Source organism: Aquila chrysaetos, chromosome 21 (genome assembly GCF_900496995.4).
Source record: "Aquila chrysaetos chrysaetos chromosome 21, bAquChr1.4, whole genome shotgun sequence".
Taxonomy (NCBI): domain Eukaryota; kingdom Metazoa; phylum Chordata; class Aves; order Accipitriformes; family Accipitridae; genus Aquila; species Aquila chrysaetos.
Genome location: NC_044024.1, coordinates 22,844,483 through 22,855,934, shown reverse-complemented (window position 1 = coordinate 22,855,934; position 11,452 = coordinate 22,844,483). Strand labels below are relative to the sequence as shown.

Sequence of the window (11,452 nt, the reverse complement as noted above, 5' to 3'; positions counted from 1 at the left end):
CGGGTGGGGGGCGGGCGCGCACGCGTCACGGCGGCGTCACCTCGCCCGTCACCGGCACCCGCGGCACGCGCCACCCGCCGCTGCGCTGCGTCACGCACCCGCCCCCCCTCCTCCCTCCTCCCCGCGGAGGCCACGCCCCCCCTCCCGTCACCCAGGCCCCGCCGCGGCCACGCCCCCACCCCACCCCACCCCTCCCCGTTCCGTCACGCAGACCCCGCCCCTCCTCGCCGCGCCGGGCGGACCCGCTGACCCGGCGGCCACTCGCCGGCGGCGGCCTGGGCTGGCCCGGGCCGGGCCGCACCGCGCACACCGACACCGACACCGACACGGGGGCTGCCGCCGCCCCGCGCGGCCGGTGAGTACCGGCGGGGCGGAGGGGGCCGGTGCGCGCCTTCCCTGCGGCCGGCGAGCGGGCCCCGGCCCCGGCGGAGCCGCCGCCTTTGCTGGCGGTCGAGGCGCCTTAGGTGCGGCGTTCCGCAGGCTTTCGGCTGCGGGCTGGGGCCTTCCTCCTCCTCCTCCTCCTCCTCCTCCTCCTCCTCCTCGTCCTCGTCCCCCGTCCCCCGCGGTGAGGCTGAGGCGGCCGGGCGGGCGTTCTTCGTGGGTGCGCTCCGGCGTGGGGGGAGCCGGGCGGAGGGGAGAGCTCTGCCCCCCCCTGCGCTGCCTTCGCCCACCCCGCGGGGACGGCGGCGGCTCGCAGGGAGCCGAGCCGAGCCGGGGGGGGGGTGTCTCCTGAGGGGGCCGGCAGCTCCCCTCTGTCTCCTCCGGGCCGGCCGGCCGTGCCCCGCCGGTGCCCGGTTCGAGGGCCGGCGGGACGATCCGTCCTCTTCCCGGGGGAGACCTCACCCCCCCGCGGAGCTGAGCGCGGAGGGAGCCCGGCCCGTCCGGTCTCCGGGGGCTAAAACCCCGCTTTTCCGATTCTGCAGCGGCGTTTGCCCTGGGTGGCTTTATTTTTCCAGCCGCAGCGGTGTCCGTCGGGGCCGGTGCTGACGTGGAGCCAGAGCGAAATGATTTTCAAATTGAATTTTTGAAATCTCGTTTGCGTTTCATCTCGCACGCGCACACCCCCCTCTACTTTTTGAGCTGTCTGTGCGGACAGATGCACGCGTCTGATTTTCTTCCAGGCCTATCTAACCACATCTCTGCAGAGAGGCTCCGGAGAAAGCCCAGCGGTGCCCCAGAGAGGCTTCGGAGACATCCAGGACTCTGGAAGGGCTCTTGGGCAGACCTGGAAAAGCCCTGTTTGTTGGTGGGAAGGAGGGTTTGCCTGCCAGCTACGCCCCAGCTGCTGATCCGAGCGGGGCAGGTGAACGCCAGGGGTTATCAAAACAAGACTGCGATGTTCCCCACACTTGAGGGGGGGGGAAAAAAAAAATCTTAAATTGCAGGTTCGCTGTCAGGTTGCAGGAGCTACAGGCCATCATTTGGGTGTGTTTTTAATTCAGGATCTGTGGCTAAACACTATGGAAAGCTTCACCGGCCTCACACCAGTAAGAGCTAAGCGTGGGGCATTACAGCCTAGCAACGCGTTACAATTTTTATCGCGTTTACTTTCTCCAACCTCACCCTCGCAAAAGAAACATTATTATTTTAGTTCTCCTGTTACTGACATTGATCCGGGATCAAATATAAAACCTACCTCCCTGCTTCTGAGATAATCTGATCAGGGTGGCTTATAGCGGATGTTTTTAATGCAATTCTTTCTCGCTGGACAGATGATTTTAAAAACAACTGAAATCTCCTTAAAAAAGGAAAAAAAAAAAAGGTACAGTAAGCAGCTTTCTTCCTGAATACGTGCTTAGTACAAGGGCTGTGTCCTGGTTTGGCTCTCCGTCAAAATGCTCCCTGTAGCTTGGCGCTAGGTCTGGGCGAGCTGGAAGTGGGCTTTGGCAAGTGTCAGTCCCTCTCCCCGCCGGGGCAGCCTGTGTTTCCCCACTCAAAGGCAGCTGGTAACTGAACCTGATCGCCCCGGTGGCAAAAAGGCCGGGAAGCCGAAGGGGTTGGTGCAAGGTGGCTCAGGGGTCAGACCTGCCTGTCCCTGTGCAGCGGGGATGCTGCTGAGTGGAGACATGCGGTTTTCCTGCGCTTGCAAACTGGTAAACGTAAGCATCGCGACGTTTTCGTGCCTGGCTTTAAGGAGCGGAGGGAGTCGAGCGGCTGTCGGAGGCTTTTGCAGCTCCAGTTCCAGCTGGCGACGAAGCTCTTTGCCTCATGACACCTATGCCTCTGGCTTTGCAGCATCCGCTACCGTCTCCTCACCTCTCTCCTCTTTCTTTTTGCTTTAGATCAGCTGTCATGCTTCGATCTCTGCACCCAGAAGAGGACTCCGCTACCAAAGTCATCGTTTCCAGCTAGATGCACCCGAACCGACCAGCTGCCATGGAAACGGGCTGCACGGAGGAGCCTGCCCGGACCAGGTCGCCATCGGTGATCTGTGGGCAGCAGGAGGGAAGCGACCAGCGGCAGGAGGAGAACGGGGACCGGCTGCCCGAGCGGGGCAATGCCTCCATCGCGGCTGCGGAGCCGCAGCAGCCTCAGCCGCCCCCCGGCAAGCTGAAGAAAACGGCTTTCAAACTGTTCGGAGGGAAGAGGAGCATCTGTACGCTGCCCAGTTTCTTTGGGGGCAGAAGCAAAGGCCAGGGGAAAGTAGCCTCTAAAAAGGGCCTCAGTAAATGTAAGACCCACGACGGGCTCAGCGGTGCTGCATACGACAAGGGCGATGGGGCGCAGCTGGAAAGCCCTTCAGAGGGGAGCAGGGACTCGCATCCTTGCCCTTTGCCGAGCTCCCAAAGCGCTCACTTGGCCATAGACACCAGCGCCAAGTTTGATTTCGGCCAGCAGGACAGCTCTCCACCCGGGAGCATCGAAGGCTGTGAGAAAAAGCCCAACGGAGAGAAGTCCTCCTTTCCCAGACCCAAAAAAGGCCTGAAAGGGTTTTTTAACAGCATCCGGCGTCACCGCAAGAGCAAGGTTGCTGAGTGTGAGAAAGCAGAGCTCCCCGAGTGGACCGGGGATTCGGAGGAGGCCAGCAAAGCTCCTGGTGTGGCCGCAGAGAGCCGAGGGGCCGCGGAGGGAAGGGGACTGGGACCTGTCCCTCTTGCCGCAGCCTGCCCGGGGAGCTCGGAGGATGACCGCTCGGTAGGCACAGCTGCCAACTGTGGTGAGGCTGCCGAGCCCGGCTGTCTCGTGGCTGATGAAGGCAACTCTGAGGGCGACGCGGTGGCGATGCCAGGGAAGAGGGACGTTCTGGATACGAAATCAGAGGCTGACGCTGTTGTCTGCACAGAGTTTGACCATGGCAATCTGCTGCTGGCCTTTCATCCGGACTTCATGGACAACGACCCTCCCTGCCTACACTCTGGGGACCTGTTAAGCCTCATCTTAGGAGACGTCACATCCCTGAAGAGCTTTGATTCCTTGACGGGGTGCGGAGATGACATTGCTGAGCCCGACATTGCTGAGAGCACTATCTCTGTGGAGCGCAGCAGAGATGCTGCTAAACGGAGCTCCTGCCTGGTCACCTACCAGGGCGGTGGGGAGGAGATGGCCATACCCGAGGAAGCGGAGGAGTACCTCCACCAGATATGGAACGGCAACACGGCAGGGGACAGGAGCTATGGAGCCCAGGTGTCGAGCAGCAGTTTAGAGACACATGCCTCGCACGAGGTGGAAGCCCACCCCTACATGGGGGATGCGATGGACGGCGTTGACCTCCTGACGCCGCAGAGTGACCAGCAAGAGTCCGCCCCTAATAGCGACGAGGGTTATTATGACTCCACCACGCCGGGGCCAGAGGACGAAGCCGGAGATGGGCTCAGTGAGATCAAGAAGGACCGGCTTCCCAGAGACAGTTACAGCGGTGATGCACTTTATGAGTTTGACGCGCTGATGAGTCCCTCTCACGGGGAGGAATCCCTGTTTGAGAGCAAAGTCTCACGTCCGGGGATCTTCAGCTACTTCTTGGACTTCTGCCTCCCTGCTGAGAAGAACCTGATCCAGATGATGGATCAGAAAAGAGGGCTGATGGAGACGGAAGAAGAGCGGCTAGCAGCCATACAGAAAGAGCTGCTCTACTGGGAGCTGCAGAGGGAACCGGTCTTGAAACGACTTGATGTTCCCAGCAAGGAGAAGTGTCCCCGGGAAAAGCAGTGTGTTGAATGTAAAACCAGAGCAGCCAACTCAGTCGGCAAGAATCAGAGTGGCCTTGGTAGTGAGCAGGTGGCCTCGCACGCCCCAAACAGGGGTGTGAACGGTGGGGTTTCAGTGGCTAGAGCTGAAAATCCAGAGTGGAAAGATTTTCCGGGAACTCTGTGTCCAGAAAACTGTTACAACAGCCAAAAAGCTCAAGGAAGTTGCCTTATTCAGCTCACGAAGAACAACCCGGCGTTCGATTCGGACCCGGATCGTGGGTTGTTTGGGGGCTCTATCCACAGCGGCATAGCCCCAGCCAAAGCAGGGATGTTCCCCGGCTACAGGCTCCCAGAGCATGAGCGTGGCGGCGGAGCGGAGACCGCCGCCGGCAAGCCTCAGGTGGGCAGCGAACGTGAGCCCGAGCATGCTGTGAGCTTCTCGCAAGCGCTGGTGGAGTTCGCCAGCAGCGGGACCCTCTTCTCCAGCCTCTCCGAAAGTCTGGGGAGCTCTGCCTCCGGCTCTTCCTTCACCCAGAACCTCCCTGCGCTCCCCACCATGGTCACCTTCGACGTCGTCGACGTGGAGCAGGAAGGAGAAGGGGAGTGCGAGCGGCATCCCGAGATGAACGCCGGCGAGGACATTGCCGAGGCCTTTGACGACGGCTACGGACGGAAAGAGTCGTTGGCAGAATGTGACGAGAGAATGTCCCCGGGGTACCCCCCGGGCTCCTTCCAGAGCTGCAACTGGGGTGTTGCCAGCCTGCCCCGCCACCTGCGCCTCCACGGGCTGAGCCCCTCCATGCCAGCGCCGCTCTCCGTCGACCGGAGGAGCCGGTCGCTTGACACGGAGAGCCTGGAGTTTGAGCTTGCCGACTCGCAGGTTGCCAAGAGCGGCCCTCAGCCCTGCCGGCTCTGGTCGAAGTGGGAGGGTGGCAAAAAGGACTCGGGCGGAGCGAGGAGGAGCAGGAGCAAGGAGGAGGGCGAGCTGTCGGCTCCCGACGGCGGGTTGAGCTGGCCGGGCTTGCAGCACCTCCAGCACGACACCGACGCGGCTGCCGGGGGGGTGAAGCACTGGGGTTTCGCTCCGGCCACCGCAACGGAGAGCGCCTGGGAGCCGTCGGAGCAGCCGGGCACCGTGTCCCCTTTCCTGTCTCTTTCCCGGAGCGTTGCCGGAGAGGCTCCGGACAGGCGGCCCCAAGAGCCGGAGCTGAACAGGCACCCGCTCAGGCCCTCCAATTTACCTCTGCAGACCGACGCGAGGCGGTCCCGGGAGGCGGCCGGTTCCTACAGGTCCCACGGAGAAGCCACCGCCAAAAAGCTGGCCCGGTTGTTACCCTTGGGAGAAACAGAGCCCGAGCTGCCCCCCAGCAGCTTTAGTTTCGCTTGCTCCCCGGAGAAACGTGCCAAGTGCAAACCCGTCGGCATCGCCCAGGGCATGCCTCAGCATCCCGACGGCAGCACCGACACCGTAAAAAGCCCGGAGCGCTGCGGAGAGCCCCTGAAAGGCAGAGCCACCCCCGGCCACACGCTGCCTGCCGGCTGCCGGAGCGCTGCAGTGAACGTCACCGAAGCCGAATAGCTGCTCCGGGGAGGGAGCGGAAAGGGTTGTGAAGGGCGGGGAGGGAGAAAATGAACGTTAACGAGCAATTTGTGAGTGACTTGAATTTAGACCTGGGCTGATAAGGATGAGCTCCTCTCCCGCAGCCGTGGTACGGGGTCTTGCCGCTGCGGATGCTCCGGCCGGGGTTCAGAGCTGCCTCTGGGATTCGTACGTTAACGCTGAGGCACTTTCTCGTTTTCCAGCACCAGCCACCACGCTCTCGAATGCCAAGTGCAGTAGCAGCCCCCGGCACGCACTCACGTTGCTGCTAGAATAAAAGCTGGGAACGGATCCGTTGCTAGCGTGGCAGGTTTGGGGTTTTTTTTCTGCAGGACTGGAGCTGGGGGAGCAAGCCTTGGGGAAACTTGAGAGAAACCAGGTTTTTTCTTCCTCTTCTCGGTGAAAAGTTTTGGTTCAGACTCACTTTGAATGTCTTCCATCTCGGTCTCGATTTGGGGAGGCTGGGAGGAAGGACACTGGTTATTTCCAGGGCAAGGACGGGAGGCAAGTCAGCTGAAAGGGGAACTTTGCAGTAACATTTTTATTTATTATTTTTTTTTCCCTTGCCTCAAAGGAAAGCAGGAGCTTTTGTGTGCGTGCCGATAACGTTTTCTAGGTCTAGTTTTAATTTGCTCAAAGATAACGCGCTCGGAGAGATGTGCTGTCGATGGTGTCCCTTTAAAGAACAAAGTGTCAGTCCCTTCTTTGTCGTGGTCTGTCTTCACAGTGTGTAATTCCCTGTTGAAATGTTTCCCGTGCTTTGTCCCACGTCCCTCGCCTCTCCCGGGCCATGGGCACATGGACGAGGTCTTTGAAATAAGCTAAATTTGCATCGTGCCTGTAGCTGCGAAGTTGCAGATGCTGTTACTTTCTTCAAAAGGAAGTTTTGTGGGTTTTTTTATTATTATTTTACAGTTGGTTTTTTTGCATAAACTCCTATGAGGAAAGTATTCTGCTAATTAGAATACAGGATGTAAGGCAGCCTAAATTAGGCTTCACAACTTCTTCCTCCTAACTGGAGGGAACAAAAAAGCTGGAGGTTGCTGCAGGTTTTGGATTTCTTTTTCCTCTTTGAAGGAGCGTGGAGGAGGGACACGAGCTAAGGAGACACTTTGTCTGAGGAGGTCGTACGAGCTCCTGGAAACATCTATTTCAGGCCATTGGTCCTCGAGGTGTCTCCCACGTCCTCCGTGATCTCAAACACACTTGTCTCTGAACCAAACCTCCGTGTCCGTGACTTACAAAGCTTCTTCCTCCTTCTGTCCAAGCTCTATATTACGATTTTAATTCAGTTACTGACGATGATTTTTGTGTCCCCCCCACCCCGAGTTGCCCCTTTTCTTCTTTTCTTTGCAGCAGAGTTTGTAGCATTTAAAAAAAAAAAAGAAATAATCATGAACTGGAAATAGAGTTTTCTCCCATGTCCAGAGCAAGGTGCGGGGCGAGGGGCAGCTCTGCCCAGCCCTAACCCGATTTTCCTGCCAATTCCTGCTCGTGGCAGGTAACCCCCCTGCTGCTCTCTCGACCTGCAGCCCCGTATGGACGTGGCTCCGGTTGGAAACGTCAGCAGCTCTCTGCATCGCTGTATTTTACAGGCACAAGCAGCTGGTTTGGGTTCGTTTTTTTTTACCCCCAAGCAAAATGAGGTCCCGATACGTCTTTTTGAGAAGAGACTCCTTACTGCCCTGTCCTTGTGTATCTGTGAAGGAGCAGGGAGAGGCAAAGTCAGGCTTCGCTTGCCCACGGTTTGACTTATATATGTGGTTTTTTTCTTTCCTGAACAGACTGCTGAGGCTAGAGTAGACCCATCTGTGTATCCATGGGCTTAAACCTTAATTTTTCAGTATTTTCCTACCAGTACTGCTGCAGGGAGTTACCAGAGGAACCTGCCGTGCCACGTTTGTTTTTTCTCCCATTCCTCCGTGCAACCGGAGAGGATTTCGTGGGACAAACCCAGCTCATGATGCTGCTCCTGCTCCGCATCCCCCACCTGAAGAGGAGAACGCAGTTGGCCAGCAAAAGGTCCCATCCGCCTCCGAGTTTGTGAGTGCAGTCTTCCCTCGTTAGCACAGCGCGCGAGCGTCTGCTGACAAATATTGCCTAACTGGAACAGGCTTCGGTCTTGCTTGGACTAAGGACAGGGTCAGGTCTCGGCACTGCACATCTCACCGCCACTCACAAAGTAAAAACCACAAGCAAATAGTTATGGTGACACCGGAGATGTTGTCACGCAGACAGGCGTTCACAGTAATTGCTTGGCCTGAGCAGCAGCCCCTTACTGGGTTTTTTTATTTACTATTTTATTTTAGCGTGTCACCAAAGGCATCTTGCGGATTAAGGGGGTTTTGCGTAGCGCTTCATTTAGACATGGTGCAGCCTTTGCCAAAGTCTTGGTGAGGTGTGAAAGCGTCTCGGTGCTAAAATGAATGTTCAGTTGCAAATGCATGTCTCTAGGAATAATTCTTTTGGTTGTAGGTACGTAATGGAAGGGCTTAGTGAAAACAGCTTCTAGACTCGAATGTGTGAAAGCAATACAGCCAAGACTTGATAATCTGACTTTATACCAAAGGTTTCTCCTCTTAATTTGATGTGAACTAAATGAAGCAAATATCTCTTGATTTTAAAATGAGTTTTCTAAAAGCATTTCTGGAGCTAATTTGCTGGATTTTTGGTGTATTCTGCCCCATTAACCCAAAGAAATAAGAATTTTCAGTGCACTAACCCCACCTGTAAATTATCACTGCTGTAGAGAGATTGGATTTCACTGCCTAATGTACTGCTCTTCCTAAAATACCTGTCTGCCCCGAGATAAATAGGAACAGATCTTCTGGTCTTGATCTGGATCAAGCTGTTAGTCAAATACTGCCTTACCCAAGGAACTCAAATTTGAGAGTGGTAATTGAGGCTTTTTGTGAAAAAGGGCTTCTGAACCAGAAATAAGTCATAAAAGTCAGGAACAGCAGATTGTCTTGCCAAGATATTAAAGAAAAACTCCCCTCGAGGAACTTGCCGGAATACGTCCCTTCTAGGGAAGGTCTTGCCTCCAAGTGATGAATTCTGGCTGTTAACTTGTGATGAAACCGCTGACGTTCGGGTCAGTCTACCAAGTAATTCTGTATTGCATTTTGGGGACTTTGGGGTTTTTTTGTTTTGTTTTTTTTTTTATACACATAAGAAAATGGTTAATTTTATCTATTTTTGTATAGTTTTGCATTTTATATTCATGGGGAAATTTTATGGACTGTTCTTTTACTTGTGTGCGTTGTCCTTTAAAGTGGTGTGGTTTACCGCTCTGATGGAGAAAAGGCAATTATTGCTGCTGCTGCCACTGCCCGTGCAATGCAAAGAAACCACCTCGCTCCTCGTATCCTCCCGTAACGTGCTGTTCCACTTTATATACAGGGCCAGCTCTGAAACCCAGCAGCCGGTCCGTTACCAATACACACGTTCTCTCTTTGCACACACCGCTGAGACGTCTTTGTTTTAATACTGCTTTGTCACACTCGTCAACTGTTATTTCTGTTTTTTAGGCTTTGTTTTTAATCTGAATTTGTGGACCTTGGTGATTTCTCCCTGAAAGTATTGTTGACCGTCTTTTAATCTAGAAAACCGCAGATTTCAGTTGGGGCTTTCCCTTCTGTATGCTTAAATTATTTTATCCAAAACTGGGGCTTTTCTTAAATCCCCGGGAAGGAGATGCTGTTGGTTGGTGCGTGGCGATGCTCTTGAAACCGGTGACAAATTTCCTCTCCCCTTGGTGCTCCCTGGCCGGGCTGGGAGCTCGGCTTTCGCCCTTGCGCAGGCAGCGTCGCCTGCTCCGTGTCTGAAAATTGCTCTTTAGATAATCCTGGGGTCCCTGTGGGATTAGCAGGGCTTTCCGCCTTCTCCTCCTCTCCTGCTGCGCTAGGCTGGAGCCTGGGGAGCTCCAGCCCTGTGCCGCCTGCGTTGCCAACATCAGTAAAGCATCTTCCTGGAATAATACTGCCTTGAATTTTGGGATCAGAAATGCAAGGAGACCTTCTGGTAAGCTAAGACCCAACACTAGTTAATGTGGCTCTTCTTGCTTTTGTTTTTCATTTAGTTGAATGAATATGCTGCTTTGTTTGCTTGGCTCTGTAGGAGTTGTGCCCCCGCAGAGTTTGCAACCCTGCGCGGGGTGTAAGGGCTGAAATAACTTCTATGCAGAAGGCCACGGTGATTAATTGAGCAGACAAGAACAATGTCAAGCAGTGACATGCAAAAAAGAAAATTAAATGCCGAAAAGCTAAAAGATTCCAGCCAAAAGCAAATTTTTTCCCCTTCTTTCTCCCCTGCCAATGCCAGCAGAGATGGCAATTGCCGCTGAGATATTTGGCTCTGCATAGATTTTTGTGTCTTTTAATTAAATAGCTCTTCACCTAACGGTGCTTTTTTTTGTTTTTCTTAAATGGGTTTGCCGCTGTTCCCGCCACGGGGCCTGGATGGGCAGGTCGCTCGGCAAACATTCCTGGGGTGCTTGGACCCGCGCCGCATTTCACATTCCCTCTGCCCCTTAATTTTGCGGCTCACTCCTCTCCAGCTGTGGCTACCTGCTCTTCTCACTGGTATTGAGTCATCCTAGAAGCTACGCTTGGGTGAAGTGATAAATTAAAATCTAGAAAAGCCTCTTGGTTCTAAAGAAAAAAAAAAAAGTAGCCCTTGTCCCAGGTCACCCCATGCTTCCCCTCTGCCATCCTGCTGCGGGCAGGCTGCAGAGCTGGGCTGCAGGTGCCCTGGGAGCTGAGGCAGCTCCTCACAGGTGACCGACTTGTCTGAATTTTTGGGCTTTTTTCTTTTTCTTTCTGGTCTCATCGCTTACTAGTCCTTTAAACTTTTTAATGTATTGATTGTGTTTTAAAATGAATGTTCCTTTCACTGAATTCTGATGAATAAACTTCAGATTTTTAGAGAACATTGGATTTTACTTGTGCTTTGTTTTTTTTTTCTGCTTATTTTGTGCTTGATTTGATCTTTTTCTTTTCCCTCACCTCCTATCTCTTGATTATTTGCCAGTGAAGTGGCTTTTCAATGGGAGAAGGCAACAGAAGAGATGCTTTACAGAGCACAGCGCGCTGCTGGTCTGTAACACGCACTCCTCGGCCAAACTCCATGCCATTAAATGAACCCTGCAAAATATCCGTCATTTAAGGCACCAGCCCTTGGAGTCAAATTTTCCCCTCTTCATTTCTTGTCCTCTGCTGTCGCTGGACTCGAGCAGTGGCCAGGGCTGATGTGGGTGACGGGGAGCAGAGACGGCATTGCTCTGAGTTAACGAAGCATCGCTGGTGGGGGTGCCGGGGGCTGCAGGTGAGCCAGCACACAGCAGTGAGCCAGGCTGGGGCTTGCCGGGCTCCTTCCTTTTCAGCAAAATTTATTATAATGGAGGAATTTCAGTGGCATCCACGGGAGCAGGAAAGCCAGCGACCGCTTCACCTCCCCACCCTGCCCCGTGCTACCCGGCTGGCCTCACCGGTAGGTTCTTTAGTATAGAAGAGAAGGGGTTGAAGACATGGTTTTAATTTGGGGGTTTATTGCGCAATAAGCGTTTCTAAGGGAATTTATCAGCATCATTATTTAGTAGTCTTAGCTTCCTGGTCTGTTAGTTTCTCTGGGCTGTGTCTCTGCTGCAGCCCTGTATGCCGCTTCCCGGGGCTTTGGGTGAAGGCATGTGCTCGTGGGCACCGCTGAGAGCTGCATCTCCCCCCAG

The 11,452-nt window shown here is 54.8% G+C and overlaps 1 protein-coding gene across 4 annotated transcripts; it reads left to right on the top strand.

Annotated features, from left to right (window-relative positions):
* The first annotated feature begins 241 nt into the window (after positions 1-241).
* Positions 242-10,664, top strand: AMER1 (APC membrane recruitment protein 1). Of its 4 annotated transcripts, XR_005931060.1 has the most exons (3): positions 877-1,303; positions 2,283-5,836; positions 5,931-10,664. XR_005931060.1 is itself a non-coding variant. In XM_029997166.1 (2 exons), exon 2 carries the CDS (start codon positions 2,353-2,355, stop codon positions 5,704-5,706), a length of 3,354 nt encoding a protein of 1,117 aa, XP_029853026.1. In that variant the 5' UTR covers positions 242-355; positions 2,283-2,352; the 3' UTR covers positions 5,707-10,664. The 4 variants fall into 4 exon arrangements, 3 of the variants coding, with proteins under 3 accessions (XP_029853026.1, XP_029853027.1, XP_040975038.1); XM_029997166.1 differs by lacking the exon at positions 877-1,303 and adding an exon at positions 242-355 and having other exon boundaries at positions 2,283-10,664; XM_029997167.2 differs by having other exon boundaries at positions 2,283-10,664.
* Positions 10,665-11,452: the final 788 nt, after the last annotated feature.